Source organism: Notolepis coatsorum (genome assembly GCF_963971535.1).
Source record: "Notolepis coatsorum genome assembly, chromosome: 11".
Lineage (NCBI taxonomy): Eukaryota > Metazoa > Chordata > Actinopteri > Aulopiformes > Paralepididae > Notolepis > Notolepis coatsorum.
The window spans coordinates 30527568-30552626 of record NC_140175.1 but is presented as its reverse complement, the minus strand read 5'-3'; the positions used below and the strand labels follow the sequence as shown (position 1 = coordinate 30552626).

The 25059-nt window shown below is 45.9% G+C and overlaps 1 protein-coding gene across 1 annotated transcript in view; it reads left to right on the top strand.

Moving 5' to 3' along the window:
* Positions 1 to 25059, top strand: part of taf1c (TATA-box binding protein associated factor, RNA polymerase I subunit C) — a gene marked incomplete at its 5' end in the record, with an annotated part of 44600 nt that overhangs the window by 7964 nt on the left and 11577 nt on the right. Inside the window, 10 exons of the mRNA XM_084324893.1 lie at positions 6314 to 6412; positions 6514 to 6581; positions 8348 to 8538; positions 9618 to 9735; positions 13723 to 13794; positions 14477 to 14612; positions 14811 to 14939; positions 19057 to 19255; positions 23204 to 23341; positions 23567 to 24951. Of these exons, the coding sequence (XP_084181019.1) occupies positions 6314 to 6412; positions 6514 to 6581; positions 8348 to 8538; positions 9618 to 9735; positions 13723 to 13794; positions 14477 to 14612; positions 14811 to 14939; positions 19057 to 19255; positions 23204 to 23341; positions 23567 to 24951 (2535 nt within the window). The remainder of the gene's footprint in view (positions 1 to 6313; positions 6413 to 6513; positions 6582 to 8347; positions 8539 to 9617; positions 9736 to 13722; positions 13795 to 14476; positions 14613 to 14810; positions 14940 to 19056; positions 19256 to 23203; positions 23342 to 23566; positions 24952 to 25059) is intronic.

Genomic DNA, 25059 nt, shown 5'->3' with positions numbered 1-25059 from the left:
ACGGATGAAGAAAGAGAGACTGTAGATGTTACATGGTAGCAGCAAAGTTTTGTACGTTTGCCATGTTGTTTCAACTTCACACATTTCAAGTATCGGTGGTGTAACGAGTAACGTTCAGAATGAATACTTTTGTTCCCTAAGTAAATACGCGAGCTCCGTCCGCTAGCATTAGCTGTTAGCAATGACAGCAGCCAGCTAGCTCACTTTATTATCTCACGTTCGTTATTAAGTAAAAGCAAAACCATACGTTGGCGTGGAAGCTCAGACATTTCAAGGAGGGAGGGGGTTCGATTAGTAATTTTATGAGTTTTGCCCATCCCTAGTTAGTAGAGTTGATTAACTAAGAGTTGACCATGTCAAAAACTAGATTTTAAAATGCATGAAAATGTTGTCTGATACATTGTCTGTGGCTACGTTTGTACTGCATTTTAAATGTTCATGTCGTCTATGTCTATGTAGTTTGTCAAATAGTTATTTGTGGTCATGTTTTGTATTGCTTGTCTGTCTGAGGCCAAGGACCACAATGGAAATAAGTCTTGACTTTTTTGTGTAGCATCCTTGACGTTTTTCTGGAATCTAGTATTTTTTTATTTTTTTAAATACCAGGCACACACAATTTACTAGGTTAGATATTGCTCTCATGTTTGATGCATCAGTGTTTACCTCTCAAACTGTTGTTTTTCTTTTATTTCCCCCCCCCTCCAGTCTGCCAACAGTCCTTACCCCCTTCGTATCATCCTCCAGAACATTTCCCAGAACAAGTAAGATTATTAATTGAGCAGTCTGTTCACTAGAACTCTCTATAGTTTTAATTCAGAAAGATTAAGTATAAACTTTATTTATCCCCTTGGGGAAAGTAGCTCCCTGCGTTTGACCCATCCTAACTGTTTAGAAGCAGTGGGGCAGCCACACACAGTGCGGCACCCGGTGGACCCACTCCAGTTGTAATGCCAGTACCCTGGTCGCAGGCAATGGTAGTAAAGTTAACATGCATGTCTTTTGTTGTGGGAGGAAACTTGAGTATCCAGAGGAAACTCATGCAAACACAGGGAGAACATGCAAACTCCACACAGAAAGGCCCCCTGCTGGGATTTGAACTCAGGACCTTCTTGCTGTGAGGCAACAGTGCTAACGTAAGGTTATGTATATAACCAAGTTCTATGAATTATGGCGACGCTCAGCATCAGTTGCATAATATCTCGCTTCAGTGGATATGCACTGAATACATTTCAAAATGTACCTTTACATACCAACATCCGTCTGACCACACCCCCATCTGCTGCCTACATAAGCAGGGGTGGGGCCACACACTCATCTCCTTCCCAACAAATTTCACCACAATGAAAGATCAAGGGCCGCAGCGGCGTCCTGATGCTGAGCGTCACCATAATTCATAGAACTTGGTTATATACATAACCTTACGTTCTATTTCATTATGGCTTTTGCTCAGCATCAGTTGCATAACAGGAGCTGAGCGGGAGCCATAGCTCGACAAATGTACCCCGCTGAGGCCCCCCACAACCATCAGATCGGGGAGGACCGAGCCTCCCTAATGGAGGGAGGGAGACGGATCCGACCGTGCGAAGAGGAACTCGAGCAACTCGACGCACAGGGTGAGCAGACCGTGGCTTGACCCCACGACTACACACACGCACAACCCGCATGCCACCAGGGAATGAACGGAAGGAACAAACCTCGTTACTGCCCCCAAAATCACGGGGTCAAGAGCAAACCCAACCCCGTGGCAAGGCTGTAGCAGCGGAGCGCGAAGGAAGACCCAGACCCACTGAAGGGACTGGATCCCCTGGAAAAAGGGGGCCTGGAGAGGTCAATGACGCCAGGCATCAAGACCCCACCAGGTGGTCACTTAGTGACACCGCCCCCCACATCGCCAGCGTATTCGGATAAGGCCCCTCCAAGAGCGGGCCCTTTCCCCCCAATAGCACACCGCCTGGCACACTGACCCTGCAGAACAGGCAGTCAGCATGGCCGTAAGCACTCAAAAAAGGTTAACCAACGGAAGCAGGCAGCGCACCGGGGAAACCAGGCAGCAGGCTGTAACCTGAGCCTGGAGCACTGCGGACGAGACAGGCGCCAAAGGAGTCAGCTGAAAACAGCCCCCCCGGCGGAAGGGGCGTATGCTGGCGTTGTTGATCACCATGACAAAGCCTCCATTAAAAAAAACCCACCCAGAGGGGTCGAGGCAGAGAAGGCTGACATGATTGGCAGACGTCATGAACGTGCAGGGGCACACTCAACCGGGTAACCCGGGAGTTGACTCTGCTCCAACACACCAGGGAATCAACCACCCTCTTGGTACCACATGCGGTGGTTGTTCCTATAACCCCTCAAGAAGAAACTCAAACACACCTGCGGGTATACACTGGCTATACCGCAGTACAAGTGTTTCAGTTTTCAAAAAAGGGTTATTCCAGGCCTACGGGTCGACGAAACATTACTTCGGACCGGGCCCGGCGGCTCGGGAAGCACACAGGGTTACCAGAGGAGGTCCAAAAGACCACCCCAACAGCCCCCTCTTCGCCACGCGTGAGAGAGGAGTACAACATGTACCCAACAAAGGGTCTCCATAACGCCTAACCCTGTGACACCCGGGCCGACCCGGCATTTTCCCCTCCGAAAAAAGCACAAGTCCCTCAGGGTACCAGAACAGCAGATCTGCATCCCCGGCGGACAATGGGTTAACTGACCTGGACCAGCGCGACCAGACCAGTCCCGTGCCCTAACCACGCCGACATGCCCACTCCAGAAGAGGGGGTAGGTATGCGTGTCGATCTAAAACATGAAAAGAGGGCGCCACCCAGACAGTCCCATTTGGACCGCGCTCAGTGGCCCACCCCAAGGGCGTGAGACCCCTCTACCTATGTTCTGATCTATTCCGTTAACATCCCCCAGATATGAACGAGAATTCATCGAGACAACCTAGTAAACTGGCGCTCGGAAGAGACAAAACTCCATCCCAGTTGCCCTATAAAAACGCTGTTTTAATAACAAGCAACCAAGGCGCACCAGCCTCATGCGTGATTCCCATCAGAAACACCCAGAGCCAGCACTTACATACGCGTCGAGACCCAAACACATCAATGATAGTCTAGCAAGACACCAAACATTGTTCCTCCAAGTCGCCTGGGAGAACGACAAGGAGCCGTCGTGCTTCATGTTCCTTCCTCTTTTTATTCAAAAAAGAAAGAAACACAGACTGACATGAATCCCACGTGACGCAGCTGAGGGTAATCTTTTTTTACATTTTTACATCCCACCACCCTCGCCACAGGGAGGAGATGGAAATCCCCAGAGAGACTTCCCACGCGAGCTGTATAGATTGAAAAGAATATATTGCAACATTGAGCTATGTAACACTTTTAGGGCTCTCCGAGGAGGAGGCACTGAACCAATACACACTCAACAATCGAATTGAATCGAATACACACACAATAGAGCAGAACTCCTTTTTGAAGTTCTACTCACCTTGACAATCTGAGGAGGAGGCTCTGAAACTCTGAGGAGGCTCCCTCACAGGGAAGGAGAGTCCGAACTCACAGAAGGCACTTCTCCCCGAGGAGGAGCTTCGTGAGGAGGAGCTCTGACAACTCCCTGAAACAGATCCATAACATGGACCTGAACAACCCACGGAAGTCTTACCAACAGAGACGCGCTCAGTGACATACTCTATGGCGGGGGAATTTCCGCGGTGCACACGCCCAATCTTCCAGGGCGTGGGACCAGGAAACCCCCCCCCCTCTTACCCTGTAACGTGCCGAACAGCAATGTGACAGGAACCTTGAAGGACGGGAGGTTTTAACCCCTGACCAATCAGAAAAGGGGAGGAAAGGATTACCAGTTCACCCCTTTACGACCCCACACCCATGATACGATGTAATAATGACAAGTAGAGCATGACACAGTCATAGCCTGCTACATAAAGCATCGAACAGCCTCACATAGCTCATGTCCTAACCTGCTATCTGATTTTTACTAAGGAAAAAACACAGAACAGAGAGGGCCCCCTTTAAGAGCCCCGGTACCAGACTTGCATATGTGCTTCTGTGGGCCAAACCTAACCCAGTTGTAGATCACAAGACACACACAACCCTTCATCACAACAAAAAATGGCAAAGTACACTCTTGCTACAAAGGAACGCCGTTTTTCATAACGAGAGAATACAGAATCCTCGATTACGTATTGGCCACAGGCCTTGCTAAGCACACATGATAAGTGACCAAACAATCTTTTCTTTAGGAAAAAATTGTTTCTCAAGCGGAAAGCACAACCCCAGCAATTAAGCTGAGGGTTACATCGTATCCCCACAAACACAGTGACACAATATATTGTAAACAACATGTCTGAGAGGAGGGGGGGAAGCCCCAGGGAAACCGGGGGGATCACCCCTCCTTCCTTACCCTTGATACGACCAAGTTGAACAGGTAACCCTGTTAATATGTGAACACACTGTTCATTGTCATTACAGGCTGAGAAAAGAATTCATTCCTCAATCACATGTCACTAAGCATAGCTTCATAGGTTAATTAACCCCCTTAGTTGTGAGTTCACGTTACATGAACACACATGTTCTCATCACAACTAACCAGATCATTTTTACACATGTAAACAACAACCCGATTTCTATGGAGAGAGAAGCTATACCAGTGACAAGACAATTCACACGCAACACGCGTCGTATCCTCAATGTATTGCAGCAACACACGTTTTGGAAAACATCGTTATTACAAAACATTTAGAAGGGAAGGAAAGAAGAAGTGTTTAAAGTCCGGTCGGGACTCCTACCCTGAGCGCAGGCCAAGAGAACTGCAATATGGTTAACGGGACACCGAAGTTGAACACAGCATCTCCTGTGTTGGCGACGAGGGTAACGTCGCTGCGCCACCCAGCCGCTACGTTTCTCCATGTTGACGCAGTCCTCGCTGGCAGGGCTCCCGGTGTAGGTTCGACTAACATCCTCTGTCAAAGATGACGTCGTAGTCAAGAGTGTTTAAGGCATGTTATAGTCATAGCAACGTTCAACAGTGTAGCATCAAGCTAACAGCCGCTCTCGACTGATAGCAACAAGCTAACGTTTCCTAGCCTAGTGACACAACAGGCTAGCGCCGCAGCTAACAGCTGACTGGCTAACAGGTAGGCCACAACTAGCACGCAAGCTAAGCAGCTATCACCTGAACTGTACACAACGACATAACAAGCCACACTTCAGACAGGCCGCCATCTGAAACCCTCCTCATCCTTTAAGAGAGAAGAGAAAAAGAAATGTCAACACAGTTTACAACAGTTACAACGATTTTACCAGACATACGGCGGAGCCGGCACAAGTCCCATCTGGGCTGCAGCCGACTTGAACATGGATCTTCCGATAACGAACATCCATGCCCACATTTCCTCGTTAGGGTGTACTTTCACTTTTATGTGAAAGATGGGGCCTGCACGGGACAGGGAAGCATCCGCTTGTCCAGAGAATCCTGGGTTCACCAGTTTCTGGTCGGGCCCACTAGTTGACCATCATGGGCTTCAGACCAAGATCCTCCGCCGTCGCCTAAGAGGCCGAACAGAGGACCCTAATCTGGGCCCGGCTTTCGTAAAAATGGTCAGCTAGCCCCCATAGCACTAACAGACAACTGGCGCTCGCAAGCAAAACATTACTCACACAGGCTCGAAAACCAACCAGTCCCTCACAACAGACTTCCACAGTCCAGCTGCATGGCCGGAGGGCCAAACCCATCCAGCCGCAGCAAAGGAGGACTGCAGTTTGGGGAGTATATCAGCGACGCGAGCCCCTAATACGAAAAAAACGGTGGAGGTTTAGAATGATCATCATCTTCCAGACACTCCAGTGATGAAGACAATATCGCCGTATTTTCTCGAAAATAGTGAGAGAGAAAATAAAGATATAATGTCAACGTATCTCCTTGTTCTTCTGTTTTCCTTTCCTCAGACTAAATATTTTCTCCACGTCAAGTGGGTATATAACAGGCACTTCCTTGTGGATGAAATTTGAGAAGGAGATGAGTATGTAGGCAGCAGATGGGGGTGTGGTCAGACGGATGTTGGTATGTAAAGGTACATTTTGAAATGTATTCAGTGCATATCCACTGAAGCGAGATATTATGCAACTGATGCTGAGCGAAAGCCATAATGAAATAGAACCACTGCACCACCATGCATGCACACCGTAAACATTGACCATGTCTGTCTGATGACTTTTCTGTATTTGGCAAAAGTGTTTTATTATTATAATTCTTTTAAAATTAATTTCCTATCCTGTTTATTTCTTTCCTTTTGCAGATGCAGAACTTCTATCTCGACAACTACCGGGATGCTTTCTCCTCCATGAGCAGTGTTCTGGGGGAGCACTTCTTTTTTGAGGATAAGAAAAAAAGAAAGGTAAGGAACAGGGCTGCCAATATTAACACAATTGTTTTAAAATGTTTTTATTTGAAAAGCTCATGAATTTGCCATTTGATTTGAATGCTTTAATCTTTCAGGCGTATTATGACAACACGATTCATATGTGGAAGACCAACACCTTCATGGACAGACTGCAGTATAAAAAGTCAGTAAGAGGCTTGTAGTTAAGTGGATGTGTCCAATAATGTATTTTTCCACAAACTAGTTTATTACCTTTTAATGGCGGCGCACAGTTCGTTAGATTTGTGTGTTACATTTGTAAATGTGAAAAAAGTATTTTTACAAAAAGAGCTTAAAAGTAGCCTTTTGCTAATCTCTACCGTGGATTTCTACCGGTTCAACCGTTATACCACCCACCCCTAGTTCAAATCTTCCCGGACATGTGGGCCGGCACCACATCTTTCTGGTGGAAACGAGAGTGATTGATTGAAAACTTTATTAACAGATTGCAGAATGGGTACAATACAGTACAGCTCAATACAAACAACTGCTAAGAGGATGAAGACCAGAAAAAGACTTTCGTCCTCCATTTTCAATTCATTCAAGACATTTATGACATACAACTGTTTCATCAAGACATTTATGACATACAAGACATACAAATATACGGTACTGTGTAAGAAAGAGAGAACATCATAAAAAGAATAGAAATCCGAAGGGGAAGAAACTGTACATTAGGGGGTTGGGTGGGATGGGGGATTTTGACATTTACCGGGGCCAGTTTCTAATTGCAGCCACCCGTAGGTGCTCTTTGAGAGCGGTTTTTAAGGAGGGTAGGGATTCACATTCCTTTACCGCTGTGGGTAGGGCGTTCCACATTATTGTGGCATAACGTGTTTAGTCCCTTGTTTGAGCCGAATCTGGGTTGAAGAGGGAGAGGTGTTAGTTGGACAATGCCTAGGCTAACCGGCCATGTCCGCTTCCATTCATTGTGCTAAGCTAGGCTAACATGCAGCCAGATAGCTTTCTACTGAACACACAGAGAGGAAACTGGTATCTATCTTCTTGTCTCTCTCTGGAGAAGACTAAGCAAATTTTCTCAACTGTTGGCGTGTTCCTTTAACAACCGTATTGTTTTGACTATTTTGGTTTCGTAACATCGTCCTCTTAGCTGCGCAGTGTTTGCTGGAGACTGGGCTCGTAGTGTGCGATGGACATTGTAGTACACTTATGCATTTGGCGGCAAAAGGTCTTCCAGTCTCCAGTCTTCTACCCATGACTTATTTGTCTCTTAAAACGCAAATCTCATTTAATTCAGCTCAACTCTGACCCTGTCAAATGTCAGACCAAATTAATAATTGGAACCATATTAACCCAGCTACCTTGAACAAATGTAGTCGCCACTAGGGTATGTTCCGGAGGGTGGCTGTGCCATAAAGAAAGCCATTTGCTGTCATTTCCTACAACTTAAAAACATAAAGATTCCAAGTAAGTTATTTATTTAAAGGAACACGCCAACATTTTGGATAATTGGCTTACTGTATTCTCCAGAGAGAGATAAGAAGATAGATACCAGTTTCCTCTCTGTGCGTTCAGTAGAAAGCTATATTATGGCTGCATGTTAGCCTAGCTTAGCACAATGAAAGGAAGCGGACATGACCGGTTAGCCTAGGCATTGTCCAACTAAACACCTCTCCCTCTCCCAAAATGTTGGCGTGTTCTTTTAAGTACAGTGTATGAGGTTGCACGATAGTTTTAACGTTCACACACAGCGGAACGGCGGACTGAGCAATCACGTATTTGAACAACGGCGCGCCCCCTGTACGATTGTTCAGGGAAAGCCCTGAACCGCAGGCAGAAAACGTGCAGGGAACGAGGCGGGTCTTAAAACCATCACGTGACTCCCCAGATCTACAGTATGCAGGCGTTCTTCTTCTTTATCATACGGTGTTTGTGCCCCCTCCTCTGTAGGTGTGAATTCACTCACATGGACAGCAGCGTGAGATCCTATGGCAGTCTCCTCCACGACGTCATCCACGACATACCCCCCGTGCTGCTGGGCAGTCTGCTGCACGAGGAGCTGACCGAGCAGGGGGACCGGCTGCAGTTCTCTGAGCGCTCCACGGGGGGCGCCCTGGCCTACGTCCCCTTCGCCCAGAACGGTACCGGTTCTCGGGACCAACGGGGCTGCCTGCTCTACCCAGGACGCGAAGGCTTCAGCGACCTTAGTATCCTTCCGACTGCCCTTAAGTGTTCCTCTTAAGCAAGTGAGTAGCTTTCTAAGTAAGAGCAGTTGTGCTTTTAGTGTCCGTCTCATACGGCTGGCACACTGGATGTGGAAGTGAGGTGCTTGATGTGAGGTGCTTGGTGTGAGATACTTGGCGGAAGGTGCATGGCGAGAGTATGAGGTGCTTGGTGTGAGATACTTGGCGGAAGGTGCATGGCGAGAGTATGAGGTGCTTGGCGGGAGGTATGAGGTGCTTGATGTGAGGTGCTTGGCGTGAGGTGCTTGGCTTCTCTGTTGCCTTTGAGCGCCGCAGCCTCTGTACTCTTCCATTTCAATAGAAGTAAAGATTAGGCATACGTGTATAGTTGGTATGCGTCTAAATGCTTCATTATTCCTCAAAATCTGATTGTAATTCCATCTAAGTGGCTTAGTGGTGTGTCCTACTTAAAATCTTTTTAACAATTTTATTGTTTTGACAATCTAGTTCTGTTTGTCTAAAGATTGCCGGTATTAAGCAGACTGTGTTGTCATGGAAGGGGGGGGGGGGGGTAGCATGATGCAGTCAATCACTTAATATTTCAATGTCTCCACAGTTTAGTTGCTAAATCTCCTTAACGCAGTACCTCAGATTTCCACACAGTGGTGCTAAAATGCCCGGCTGGGAAACCTCCTTGTATTGATGTCAGCAGCCGTCTGTTCAGGTTCAAGCTCACAGGGCCAGTCAGACAGATCAGCAGTGTGTCTCTGCATAATGAATGTAAGCACAAAGCAATCCTACGCTTTACCTGATCACCCAATCCATTTAGTGGCGGACATGTTGCTTCTCTTTGCATACACCATGTTTAGGAATCCTTGCCTGGAAGATGTGATTACTTGTTTCACTGTAGGGCTGCACCCTGATCACCTGTGTCGTTGAGGATCAATTGGGAGATGTTTTATTTATTTTTCTTTTTCTTTCTTCCATTTCAAATAACATGAATGTTAAATGATGAATTGATTTGTTGGTTCTCTCAGGTTGTGTCGGTGTGCGGTCAGACCACATGTGTGGGCTGTGGTGGGTCAGCGAGACACTCCAGCCTCGCCTAATGCAGGTCATTCAAACCAAAGAACCTGCCACCTGCATCAACGTCAGGTAGGGTAGTAATAATAATAATAAACTTTATTTGTATAGCACCTTTCATACAATAATTGCTTCACAGCAGTGATGTAGACACAAAATGCACATAGGCTTAAAATGAGCATAAAATGAGCAGAGCATTTATATTAAAACCTCCATTAAAGTCTCTATATATAAAAAGATTGTAATATATTTCTTATTGATTATGATGGATAAACATGAAATGGATGGGCATTCAAATCTATAAAATACTATTAGCAGGTTTCTGACTAAATAAAAGCAATGCAGAGAGTGCAGACATAGAATGAGTATACCAATAGATAATAAGACCAGTGCAGACATAGAATGAGTATAAACAGAGAATAAGAGCAATGCAGAAAGTGTAGACAGAATAAAAGCAGTGCAAAATGTGTATTGTGATGTATTGTACCCATTCTGCAATCTGTTAATAACGTTTTCAATCAATCAACACATATAGTCTGCTCTGCTGGGGATGGATGGGTGGGTGGGTGTCACAGTTGGCTCATGTGTTTGTGTGTTTGTGTGTGTGTCCAACATGTGGTCCTGTGTAGCTCAATTGGTAGAATGATTAGTGCTCTGAACTTGGCACTAAAAAACGCTACCAGGGTTAGGGGTTTGATTCCCATTGGGGCTTCCCATACTTGTACTTTGAGTCAGTGGTTGACTGATATGGGGTTTTCAATGGCTGAAATGTTGATAGCAGGGTGGCTGATGTGATCGAGCCTTCGAGGTGACAGCACCAAGGCTCTGGAACCCTCTCCCCCTGGACCTGCGAACTGCCCCCTCAGAAAACTCTTTTAAAAAAACAACTAAAAACACATATGTTTAGACAGGCCTTTGGTCATACATAGGCACTCTTTCTTGTCCTCACTATTCCTATAGTTTTGTTTTTTAATTAGTGACTGATGATTTTATTTAAATTATTTTATTCTATAATTTTATTTGGTTTCACTGTTTTTAACTGCTGTCTGTTGTTGTCATTTATTTCTGGTTTTTGTTTTTTATATACTAGCTGTAGTGTAACGCACCCTGTGCATTCGTGCTGTGAAGGGTGCTATATAAATAAAAGTCATTCATTCATTTATTTTTTGCATCTGATCAAATGCAGCAATTTAAACTTTCTATAGATAACATTCAGCCACTAGATGTCGCACTAGAGCACCAGCATGTTTATCCAATCAGGTGCATTCCACGTGGGGAAATGGGAAGTAGGGAGGGGATACATGCACCCAACATGTAAACAACATGAATTTTGGATCTCAAAATGATGAATTATTATTAATAAATGATTTTTCTAATGATTATTTTTACTCTACATACAATGTTATCTATAGCATCCTTTAGTAACAACAAATGAGACACAAAATTATTGTTATTGTCTTTGGTCTTACATCAAGATATTTTTTATTGAATATATACAAAAACATTTGTAAGCACTAAGCAGGTTATCTCAAAATCTCATCAAAACTGACCAGATAGAACATCTCCATTGGTCTTTGGGAAGCGCCCAGAAGGGCTGGAGAGATTGTCGTGGAACTCCTAGTAAATGGAAAACTAACCTTCATACTGTCCTTTACTATCATGCACTTTTCTACTAAATACTCTTCCTTACCTATATTACTACCTACTATGCTAATATCTTTACTACTATGCACTCAAGACTGTATGGGGTAGAATACATAGTAGAATACATAGTAGCTTACTACAAAAACCTAGGGGTCCGCAAGGACGACTTCAAGCTGGAAATGGTAACAACAGATGAGGTACTCAATAAACTGAGCGCCCTCCAACCTAACAAGGCCACTGGCCATGACAACATCCCCTCCAAATTCCTCAGAGACTCAGCAGCCGCCATCACACCAATCATCACACACATAATAAACCTCTCCATAAAACAGGGACACGTCCCCAAGGACTTCAAAATTGCGAGGGTGACCCCTCTGCACAAAAAGGGCAGCAAATTAGACCCAGGCAACTACCGCCCTGTTTCTATTCTCACCTCCATCTCGAAAGTCATGGAAAAAATAGTCTACGAACAGGTCGAAAAGTACCTAGCAGAAAAAAATCTAATCTACGAATTCCAATCTGGCTTCAGAACATCCCACTCCACTGACACATGCCTTCTCTATTTGAATGACCACATCAAACAAGAGGTGGACGCAGGCAAATACTGCGGCATGGTCATGCTTGACCTACAAAAGGCCTTTGACACGGTCAATCACTCCATTCTGATTGACAAGCTAAAAGCAATTGGTTTTGATAGTCTATCAGTGAGCTGGATGCAATCCTACCTTGAGGGGAGGGAACAGATGGTGGAGGTAAACGGTACCCTATCCCCCCCCCTCACAGTGAGCTGTGGTGTTCCACAAGGAAGCATACTAGGACCGCTACTGTTCCTAATTTATGCAAATGACATGTCGTCAGCTTGTGACTGCAACTTGTTCCTGTTTGCGGACGACTCAGCCCTGCTGGTCTCTGACAAGAACAAGTTACAGGTTGAAAAAACCCTCAGCTCGGAACTAGGCAGAATCTGCATATGGCTCGCTGATAACAAACTATCATTACACATGGGCAAAACAGAGTCCATTCTCTTCGGTTCAAATAACAAACTCAGCAAGACCGACGGCTTCTCAGTTACAGTGGGTGACAATATTGTCACAAGGAAAGATGAAATTACCTACCTGGGTTCCATCCTAGAGGCTAATCTCTCCTGTGACAAAATGGCATCCAATGTAATAAAAAAAGTCAACCAACGAACTCGATTCTTGTACCGGATCTCCTCTCTGGTAAACAAGAACACCCTGAAGACTCTGGCAGGAGCACTCATTCAGGGGTACTACGACTATGCTTGCACCTCATGGTACCAAAGCACCTCAAAGGCGCTAAAAACAAAATTACAAACATCTCAAAACAAACTGGTCAGACTACTGCTTGACCTTACTCCTAGAACCCACCTCACCCCTGCCCACTTTGACAACCTAGGATGGCTTAGAGTAGACGACAGAGTACAACAACTTGCAATGGGCCTGGTCTACAAGATACACTACACGACCAAGGTACCCATGTACATGTCAAAATACTTCCCAAAGGTCAGTGAATACCACGATCACAACACCAGAGGGAGCTCCACAAATCATGTTAAACCCAGATTCGGCTCAAATAAGGGACTAAACACGTTTCGCAATTATGCCACATCAATGTGGAACGCCCTACCCAAAGCTGTAAAGGAATGTGGATCACTACCCACTTTCAAAACCTCTCTCAAGGGACACCTACGGGAGACTGCAATTCAACACTGGCCCCTGTAAATATCCTAACCCAACCCCCTCCAATGTACAGTCATTTACCTAGTATGGTTTTGTCAATAGTTCAATGTACAATTGTGTTTGTTTGTACAGTGTCTCCTCCCCCCCCCCCCTCAATGTACAGTGTTACTTGTTTATACAGTGTGCCCCCCGGCCCCCCCCCCCCCCCAACCACCTCCAATGTAAATTACCCAGTATGGTTGTCAATATCCCAATGTACCCAACCCCCCCCACCCAACCTCCTCCAATGTACAGTTTCTACGTCAAATGTATATACTCCCTTTTCTTGACTCCTTCTGTATCACAAACAGTACTGTATTTGCAAATCTGGTATGTCATAAATGTATAGATGTAGCAGTACTGACTATCTGTATGTCATGTATGTCATATATGTCTATATGAATTGAAAATGGGGGACCCTGATGGAAACAAGACAAACGTCTTTCTCAGGTCTGCATCCCCTTAACAATTGTATGTATTGAGCCGTACTGTATTGTACCCATTCTGCAATCTGTTAAATAAAGTTTTCATTCATTCATTCATTCAGCACCCACGTTTTAACACTTTTGACTAACATTGTTACTTAGCTGCCTAGAGTTGTACCCTTCCTGCTGACTGTAAGTTGCTTTGGATAGAAGCGTCGGCTAAATGGCTAAAGGTAAATGTTGTTTCTCAGCCCACATATCCTGGGGGAGGTGGTGGTGGCCAGTGAAAGTGGAGCAGCTTACTTCTGGACTGTTGGCAAAAGGTAAGGAGAGGTGTGTGTGTGTGTGTGTGTGTGTGTAACTGCTATTCAAAATTATTAAGGGTTTACTTTAAAAGGGATATTTTCAGTAGTGCAAATACGCAGGTAAACAGAATATTACAAGGTCAAGGTTACCTGGCTGTATGGCTTAACAAGCCTCTAAAAGCCAATGAAAACAAATTAGTTTTCAGCTGCGACTTAAACATCTCTAGGATCTGGGCAGACCGGATTTGTAGTGGCAGACTATTCCACAACTTGGGGGCAGCCACCGCAAAAGCTTGGTTGCCTTTAGTCTTTAGCCTAGACCTTGGGACATCTAAAAGTACCTCATTCGATGACCTCAGTGCTCTTAACACTATTCATCTGTATTTAGAGTTGTATCCACTTGGTTGCCTAATAACCAATGACATATAACGGATGGCTGTGTCCCGGGACAATCACTTCCTCAACTACCACGACTGCGTGCTTGGATATTTTGGTTTAATGGACCTATCTCAAACCCCGCCCTCTTTTCTTGATCCTCCAATCGCAACTGTTGAAGCGTGATAGAAAGATGGAAGAAAAGAGGGCGGGGTTTGAGATGTGTCAATTACTAACGGTTCATTTCCAGCGCGGTCCTCTGCTGGTGTCCTCATTATAACCGCTAATCGCTTTCCTTTTATAACCGCTCATCGTTTTCCGCCAGTCTGCAGAAATTCCGCGAGGAGGACGGAAACCTGTACTTCAACGCCCGGTCTCCATGGCGATGGTGCGAGTTCTCGGCCCACCCCCGGGTGATGGTATACGCAGACAGGACGGGCGTGGAGCTCACCGACCTCCGGGTAAGATCAAACCTAGTACAGAGTCAGTAGGTTCCTCCACACCTCCTAGGGCTTCGATATGGGCAGAGTATTTTCAACCACATTGTGGTCATTTGACGTATATTGAAATTGCAACGTCTAGTTTTTGTCTATTTTCCTCATGATGTGGGTTAAAACGCTCTTTCGCGCTCTCTCTCTCTCCCTTCCTTCTCTCCCAAGACCAAAGAGGGTTGCAGCCACACTCTGTTTCGTATCGGTCAGAACGCAGACTGTCGGACCGGGGAGAGGGTCATCTTCACCAGATACCTGGCAGACGCCCACTCCTTCCACCACCTCGTCACCACACAGGTACAGTCCCCCACCCCCCACTCCTTCCACCACCTCGTCACCACACAGGTACAGTCCCCCACCCCCCACTCCTTCCACCACCTCGTCACCACTAGGGATGGGTACCGAATTCGGTACTTTTGAGGTACCGAACCGAAACACGTCGGTACTACAGAGTATCGAATCAAGTGAGAAACCAATTTTTTTTTCTTTTTTTTTTTTTACCTTTTTTCTTTTCATGTCAACGTTCACACGCACAATATATGCTTACCTAGGATTTGACTTGATTCAACAACAAAGCAGTCGGAGCAATGACGAGCCGAAAACTGTCGAAATTGTAGTTATTTGAAGTTTGGATTTTTTTTTTACGACTGAGGTAGGTAAATTAAATTTCTTGAGACTAAAGTACAGAAAAAAGGTACCGTTGGGTACCGGTATCGATTCACAGGTACCGGTACCGGTATCGGTTCAAATGTGAAAGGTACCCATCCCTCGTCACCACACGGCTACAGTCCACCACCTCGTCACCACACGGCTACAGTCCACCACCTCGTCACCACACAGCTACAGTCCACCACCTCGTCACCACACGGCTACAGTCCACCACCTCGTCACCACACGGCTACAGTCCACCACCTCGTCACCACACAGCTACAGTCCACCACCTCGTCACCACACGGCTACAGTCCACCACCTCGTCACCACACAGCTACAGTCCACCACCTCGTCACCACACGGCTACAGTCCACCACCTCGTCACCACACGGCTACAGTCCACCACCTCGTCACCACACGGCTACAGTCCTCCACCTCGTCACCACACAGCTACAGTCCACCACCTCGTCACCACACAGGTACAGTCCACCACCTCGTCACCACACGGCTACAGTCCACCACCTCCTCACCACACAGCTACAGTCCTCCACCTCGTCACCACACAGCTACAGTCCACCACCTCGTCACCACACAGGTACAGTCCACCACCTCGTCACCACACAGCTACAGTCCACCACCTCGTCACCACACAGCTACAGTCCTCCACCTCGTCACCACACAGCTACAGTCCACCACCTCGTCACCACACGGGTACAGTCCTCCACCTCGTCACCACACAGCTACAGTCCACCACCTCGTCACCACACAGCTACAGTCCACCACCTCGTCACCACACGGGTACAGTCCTCCACCTCGTCACCACACAGCTACAGTCCACCACCTCGTCACCACACAGCTACAGTCCACCACCTCGTCACCACACAGCTACAGTCCACCACCTCGTCACCACACAGCTACAGTCCACCACCTCGTCACCACACAGCTACAGTCCACCACCTCATCACCACATGGCTACAGTCCACCACCGCCCACTCCTTCTTTTTGATCTACTTTTTCTCCCATTTTCTATTTTTCTCCCATCCCAATTTCGTATCGTCCAATTCTACCCTCCCCTGTCTCGAACGTTGCTAGACTATGCCTCCCACTGGCCGGCTGCAATGTGGACGAAGCCTTGCATCACGTGTCCCCTCCGGTACACGAGGAGGCAGCCGTCGCATCTTTTCACCTGCACAGCGCGATCTCTCAGCGTCGGGGGTCTGCGTGGGAGGGTCACGCCGCCCCCGTTGCTTCCTGATTCTGCTGCGCAGGCGCACCAACCGACCTGTAGGAGTCGCTGTCCACAACGTCCGATCCCCACCCACCAGCTTCCCACCCCTAACACTGCCAATTGTGTTAGTATGAACGACCAGCCAAGCTGGTAGCAACGCCGAGAGCTGGGCTCGAACCCAGCATCTCCTGCATTAGTGGCGAGCGCCTTGCCCACTGCGCCACTTAGCCGCCCATCACCGCCCACTCCTTCCACCATCTCGTCTGTTTCACTCTAACTTGTTTACAAGATCCAGTAATAACCTAATTATACAATCTTCGTTGATATATTTCTCACATAGCAACTCATTTTACTCTGTATTGTATATATGTATATTGACTTAACATTCCGTTACTTACTTTTTACTTACTTCTTAATAATTTTTTTTTTTTTTTTTTTTTTTTTACTTACTTTTTTTTTACTGTATGTAGCACACTCATCAATTATTCTGTATTTTATTATGACAAATAATAAACAAACTTGAACTTGAAACTTGAACTTGCTTTGCACATACAGTAGCAACTGTTGTTTCTACCAACATGGAGGACAAACGGGCATTCTAAGCATTCAGTGAAAGGCCTCTATTGACGGGAGCTGTATTCCAATTATGTTTTTATTTTGCCAGCATGGTCTACGATCTTGTGGTTTCTCATTTAGCTCAATAACGGCACGCTGGAAATGTTCTCTTATTTATCACACAACTTTATATCAACCGCGTCGGGAAGTGATCCATGTGCCCGTTCCCCGACAGGCAATAACAACAACAACAACAACAACAACAACAACAACACAGTCTATCTGGTGCTTTATCTGCGGCGCTGGAGGGGAAGCCATGGTGTCCGTTTGGTCCTTTCAGGACTTTGCAAATGTTTTCAGGAGCTTATCATTTTGACCAGTCCTTTTTAAACATCTACTAGTCTCAACTAGTAAGTTATTATTACTAGGGGTGGGAATCGCCAGAGGCCTCACGATACGATACTATCGCGATACTTGCATCACGATACGATAGTATCGCGATACTAAATATAGTATTGCGAATATATATATATATATTTTTTGGATCAAATTTACTTTGTTACCTTTTTTCAACTGCAAAGTAAAACTGTCAACATGTTTTATCTAATAAAATAAAGTTCAGTCTGTTCATCTCACTTCAATCATTTTTATTGCAGAACATGGTATTTTCTCAAGCAGACGGATGTAAACACTGTAATCTGTGTTGCATGTACCTGACAAACTGAACTGTTTGTATTACAGTCATATTCCAACTTAACTGAATGCACGTGTGTGCGTGTGGACTACTGTACTATTACAGGTATTGAAATGAACAATGCAAATTAAATTTTTTATGAATAATTAAATATCGATACTTGGCGTCCCTGTATCGATACAGTATCACCACGCAAAGTATCGCGATACTACTATGTATCGATTTTTTCCCCCACCCCTAATTATTACTACATCATACTCCAGTCCTTCAGTTCTTCAAGATTGTAGTTTAATATGTCTGTGGAGGAACACTGCCAGGCTTAGGGATTGGTTCACCGTGTTTCCCACTGCTCTCCCACTCGTATAAACGCTAATGTTGTTATTAGCTGTTTTAAGAGTACATTTGTAAGTATATTGACTATGTTTTTGTAAACTGTCTGAGTTCATGCAAAAAAAAAAAATTTGCGTGGACATCCATGTTGTTCAGACTTTGTAGCTCAACCATAACCATAAACGAATGCAGCAATATACACGGTCAAGCAGTGGAAAAGATTGTGTACATGCAAGAGGAGACATTATCAACGTGTTTTTGGATCACTTTGGATCTATGTTTAGTACCCGGCAGTACTAGTTCAGTTCTGGTATCAACTGATACTCAATGTTTAGTACCCGGCAGTACTAGTTTAGTTCTGGTATCGACTGATACTTAATGTTTAGTAGTACCCGGCAGTACTAGTTTAGTTCTGGTATTGGCAGTGAATATAGATCCCTACTTCCCCTTAGTTAACCTCTGATTTATTGCTGTCCCTCTTATCAATGCTGTGTGTGTTTTTTATCTAGCTACCAGTCCCACTCGTCTGTGCATGGACATGTTTTGTGTACAATGTCGTAAAGATCCTTATTCAACACTCGCCTCTGTCTCACCACATCCTCTTGATTTTCTTTTAATCTCTCTCCCTTGCTCTCTTGCTCTCTCTCTCCCCCACCCACTCTATCTCTTTCTCCCTTGCTCTCTCTTTCTCTCCCTTGCTCTCTCTTTCTCTCCCTTGCTCCCGCTTTCTCTCCCTTGCTCCCTCTTTCTCTCTCTCTCCCCCACCCACTCTCTTTCTCCCTGGCTCCCTTTCTCTTTCCCCCACCCACTCTCTTTCTCCCTTGCTCCCTCTCTTTCTCTCCCTTGCTCCCCCCTCTCTCTTTCTCTCCCTTGCTCCCTCTCTCTTTCTCTCCCTTGCTCTCTCTCTCTCTCTTTCTCTCTCTCTCTCTCTTTCTCTCTCTCCTCCCTCCCCTCAGTACTCGGCTTACCTCCTGGACGAGCGCTTCCCCACCGTGCCCATGCTGAAGTGGGATCACATGATGCAGTGTCCGCCCATGTTTGGTTCCGTTCTCCCCGGCTCTGCCTCCTCCGGTTCCTTAGATGGCGGGGCTGGCTCAACTAAGGTTCTACTGGGTTCCCAGCGTTCTCAGGAGATCACCCTGTTACACTACTCAGGTTGGTGGGTCCATAGATTTCCATGGTGGGCTATGGTCCAAAAGAAAACAATACAGTCATCATCATGCTGTCGCATGAAAACCTTGAAACTACTTTCATTATCCGTTTTAATTATGTTTTATGAGGTCGGGTCTTCGAACCTATGACTCTTGAAATCCACTCAAAATCCACTGTGTAATTTTAACGATGCATGGTTGTAGTTAACCTGTAAAATAAGAATTCTCGTTCCCGACTGCAACGAGGACGACCACCTCTGCACCTCACAGCAAAGGGTCCTGGTGGCTCTCTTCTATTGTTGGATACAATTTCTTGGCACAGTGTGTCACGTAGTTGGTCCAATTTGTCAAGATTTCAAGTCTGTCTGCTCTCGGGACGCCAGTGTGTTGAATCGAACGTGACTTCAATGAGTCCATTTGAACGTTCAAATCAATATATATATATATCATAATAATGATTATAATAATAATAATAATGCAACCCCCCCCCCCCCCCCCCCCCCTGTACAATTTCTTGATTTCCGTAGTTAAAATTGGACATGGGGGAAAAACACAGAACATTTGTACGTTCACTTTTAGTGACAGGAGGTTGATGATTTATACTTTCTTTAAACCCTCAGCAGGGACTGGACCTGAAATCAAGAGTCAACTACATATCCCATAATGTGCTTTGAGTATTCTGATGGAGAGTCCACTGTACACTCTAAAATCCCACTCTAAAGTCTCTAAATGTATTGAGGGGCAATGGTCTCTACAACACTCATGAGTTCTCTAAGACTGATGGAACTATAAAAAGTAAAACCTTAATCACAATATACACCTTAATCACAATATACACCTATTAGATTTTGTTCAAGAATTTCTTGGGGTGCATATAATTATGACCTGCGTGTTTTTGAGGAACACAATTATTTATTTTTAAGTTCAAAGTTTGTGTTTGAACATTTTGAACTCTTTAAGGTTACATTTCTCTCATATTTTGAGTATAAAAGCAAGCTGATAAACAATAACTTTTTCTTAATTGTTGATATTTACCGAGGGTGCCAGCACTCTATATATGACGCAGCCTCACCCAGGGAGGCCCAAGTTAATCTCGGTGAAGGTTAAATATTTTACCGGCTGATATGTAGCTAAGGTTACATAACAGCCGAGGGAGCCAGCAATCCTCGGTACTATCAAGTTTCTGTGCCACGGTATGTAGGTTAGTGGTTCACTCCAGGCTCCACTGTGGAGCTGCTGCTAGAGTGCTTACGTGACCAAAACGATCAAAACATTGATTGATTGAAAACTTTATTAACAGATTGCAGAATGGGTACAATACAGTACGGCTCAGTACGGACATACCTGTTTGCACATAACTGCCCAATTGCACAGCCCTGCTAAATATCCCATCCCACTGTATTGTTATTTCATTCTAACTAGTGTATATACTTGACCACATCTTGCCCAGTTGTACAGCCCTGGCCTATTCCTATTTAATCTTTTCTTTTTTGTATTTTATTTTTTTATTCTTTTTTAAACAAACATATAAACAAACATGACAACACACGATAAGATATACAAGCATTAATTGTCAGGGCACATCCAATGAGATCACCTTTTGGTTAGTTGTTTTATATAAGATATACCCATAATACCTGTTATCTAAAAAAAAAAAAACCCTACATACATATGCTCAGCTCGAACCCCCCCCTCCCGGACCCCACCTTGAGAAGTACCTCCACTATCCCTCGCACCTAACCAGACACTACCATTATAAGCTAGCTTTTATTCTCTCCACCACTTCTAACCACATTGACATTTTGGATTCATTGAGACCCAGAATTCTTGCTGTAGATATTTCATGGTAAATTACATCGAGATATGTAAGAAACCAAACTTTACGGCACATTTTTTCCGGTTGAAACCAGCGTGATGCGATCAGCTTTTTGGCTACTGTGATACCCGATAAAACCAATCTCTTTAGCTGTGGATTCACTGCAAACTCAAAAACATCATTCAACAGCAATACCGAGGGGTGTACAGGTATATTCCAAGATACGAGTTTTGATATTTGTTGGGTCACATCTTTCCAGAATGCCTTAACTGGTGAGCAGTCCCAATACATGTGCATAAATGTCCCTTCGTCCCATTTGTACATTGGGTGCATTTGGAATCTTGTTTGAGCCCCATTCGGCACAGTCTTATAGGAGTCAAGTAAGTATTAATCTTTTCTTTATTATGTTTTTGGTAGATTTTTATTTGTTTGTACTACCGGGCAGTCCGGTAGAGAGAGAGAGAGAGAGAGAGAGAGCGAGAGAGAGGAGGAGGAACGGGAGACAGAGCGGGGGGAAGACATTCGGCAAAGGACGCCGGGTCCGGGAATCGAACCCAGGTCGGCCGCTTCGCGAAGCAGCGTGTTACATGGGTCGCCACTTGGGTGCCCCCTATTTAATCTTTTACTTATACCGGTAATTGTACTATATTCTATTGTGCTATATTTAATTTAGTTTATATCCCATTTAAATGTATTCTACCTCTTTATTTACAGTTGTACAGCCCTGGCCTATATTTTATTTCATAATTCTATTATATTCTATTGTGCTTAACTTAGTTCATATTTCATTTTATTTTACTCCACCTCTTTATTGTATTATATGTCTGTCCGCTAATGTCGCACCGAAAACGACCAAAGCAAATTCCTTGTATGTGAAAACTACTTGGCAATAAAGACCTTTCTGATGAGATCCCCATCCAAACCTAACTCTAAAAGAGAGGCAGAGTTTGAGATACGTCAAGTTGAAGAGCCGGCGTCCCGGGGCAACCTGCCCCTGCTGTCACGGAGATATAGAGAGACCCTGGTGCAGTTCTCTGCTCCGTGGGCCGTCACCTCCTGCTATAAGCAATAACGGCTATCACGCAAAGATTTCTGTTAGAAACATATCCCTCACTTTTACCATAACCATAACCTCACTGGGATGCATGGGAATCTAAACTGATATAAAGATAATAAAACAAAACTAGGCAAGCCTTTGGGGGGGGGGGTCTTGAGCAAGACACATAACCCCTGCATGAATGAATGGGTGAATATGAATGTGAGGAACAAATTGTAAAGCGCTTTGGATAAAAGTGCTATATATAAATACAGTCCATGCCTACTGCCTAGTTAAAGCCGGACCTGAATACGTTCCAGTGGGGAATCAGGATATATGAATGATTAATGTAAACAACAATGTGTAGCGTACATCCTGTGTCTTAACACTCGGTGATACTTGATGCTGCACTACAGTTTGGGAGCTACTGGCTAGCAAGGGTTAAGCCTTAGTCTTAGCCTTAATCCTAAAGCCTTTATGTACAGCATAGTTCTTGACGTACTGTATGACATCCATTGGTCTTTGAAGAAAGAACTAGTATAGTTATTCAGTACGGCTTTTCAATCAAAACAGGTCAGTAGTCCACAAAGTCCTTTTGGGCCAGAACGACACAATGTAATGTGTAAGTAATGTGTCGACAGACAGTGTTTGAATGCTCGAGACAACCTAGATTTGGCAAGAAATCTTGTCAAACCTGTTTCGGTTATGCAAGGTCTTGTGATCACAGCGCATGCACATCAGGCACCCAATGCCGGAAATAAAGCTGTGTTGACCAGTTTATAAAAATTATTTAAAATGTTTATTAGCAACGCCGAGCTTTCAAACCATTACGTTTCTCTGTCCAAGACCCTTGTGCAACTGTGAGTACCTTTGAAATTTCTCTGTGATACTTGTATAACGCACGGTTCGGGTAGGACCAGTTCTTCATGGTAAATCTAGGTTGGTTAACTATTGAGGAGCAAGGGACTGTGGATTCACTCTGCCAAACCTTGTTGGCGTGCATCACAGTCACGAAAGCGGGGCTAGAAGCATGACTGAGCCAATTCTTGAAATGTAATTGTGTCTCTATCTCTCTCGCTCTCCCTCCCTCCCGCATCTAGGTGGCAGAGCCGAGGCTTGCTGTAGCCAGGGTCCTCCCCAGGCCCTGCTAAAACCCAGAGACAGTTTACAACATTTGCCCGTCATGGTCCCCTACGATCTGGACATAGCAAAGACCAGAGTGATGCAGCCTGCAGCCGGTATGGATAAACGGCCAGGGAGGATGGAGGGCGTGTGATTTAGTGGGTTTCGGTGTGAGGGTGGTTGAGGGTTTTAACGTTGTGTGTGTGGGGAATAGGAAATGTGTGTGGTTTTGTGAAGGGGGATACGCGCGCGCGCGTGTGATTTTGTGTGACGATATGGGGAATGCGTGTTGATTTACGGAATAGAGAATACTTAGGCCTGTTTTTGTTTTGTGTCGTTAGGTCTGGCATGCATCCAGCCTGGAAGAAGGGGGGAGTATGTCTGCGTTCTACAACTGACCGAGGCAGGAGACATTTTCTGTCAGATGCTGAGACTTCAGCTGCCAGACGAGAACACGTCGAGACCGACGACGGCACAGGAGACGACGCCCCCCCCTAGACGAAAAAAACAAAGAAAAACGCAGCAGACGATAGCCGCGGCACGACAACAAATATATACCGATAGTGAGGAGGACACGGTGGGGCCGACGCAGATCTCCCAGAGGTCAATACCTGAGACACCAGAGAGGGAGCTGGACTCACAGGAAGCTAAGGAGACACAATGGAGACTGTCCAACGTTCCTGTTGCCGTCATTCCTGCCGCTTCTTCAGACGATTCGGGGTCCGAGGGAAGCGACCGCCGGCTCTTCGGCTCTGGGTTGGAGGTTGTTGTGAACGACGAGCCGGATCTTGATCAGGTGGATCTGTTGGACAATGAAATAAACGGTACAATAATAAATGATACAGAGGACACCGGTGTTACTAGTCGTCAGCCCGTGGAGGTAAACGGCGGCTCGGTGGACAGACCGGGTCCGGCCAAACCGAGTCGACGGACTTTCGGAATGTGGAGAAGATGGCTTAAGAGACTGATGCAAAAGAGTTGCGAGAAGGAGCAACTCGGACACTGCGTCGATAAAACCGTGCATCTGCTAAAGCTGCCTGGAAACCGCGGGGGAGACCCAATGGAAGAGGCCCGTCTGAGAGACCCAATGGAAGAGAACCGTCTGCAGAGCCTTAGGCGGGATTTGAAGGAATGTATGACGACGGGCTCGTTCCTAATGCACAGCGCCACCTACCTCAGAGCCTTGGAACCGGTACCGGTGCCAAACCCAGTTGAACCCGGGGCCTGGTCCGACGAACTCAGCGAACGCCTCACCCTGTCCTGGCAGGGGGAGGGAGCGGTAGCGTGGCAGGGCTGGTGGGACGAGAGGCTGGGGACAAACAGGGAATCGAAGATGGAGGCGCTGAGACGGAAGAGGAGGAGGGAGAAAGGGGCGAGGAGGGCGGCCCGAGGCCTGGGACTCTCCGGGAGCTTTGCGTCGTCCGCCAGCTACCAGTCGGGGCTGGACGACTTCTCTGCCTCGGGGGGCGGTTGGTCCTCGGCAACGAGCCAGAAGCCGTGGTCCGACCTGGACAGTGAAGGGTTCAGTGGAGGGTTCTCGAGTCGAGCCACGAGTCGCGCCACAACGCCCACTGCCACGCCTCACAAACAACCAGATCATCCCATTCCCGCCGGTACCTCCCAGTCCCTCTCCCAGACCGACTCTTCGTCAGTGGCCATTTTGAAGACGCCGACTTGGCAGAAGTCCAGATCGGAAGACAACCTCGGCGCTCTGTTCGGATCCCAGGTAGGGTTGGAACTCTACTGTGTGTCAATGTCTCTCTCTCTCTCTCTCTCTCTCTCTCTCTCGCTCTCTCTCTCTCTCTCTCCTCTCTCTCTCCTCTCTCTCTTCTCT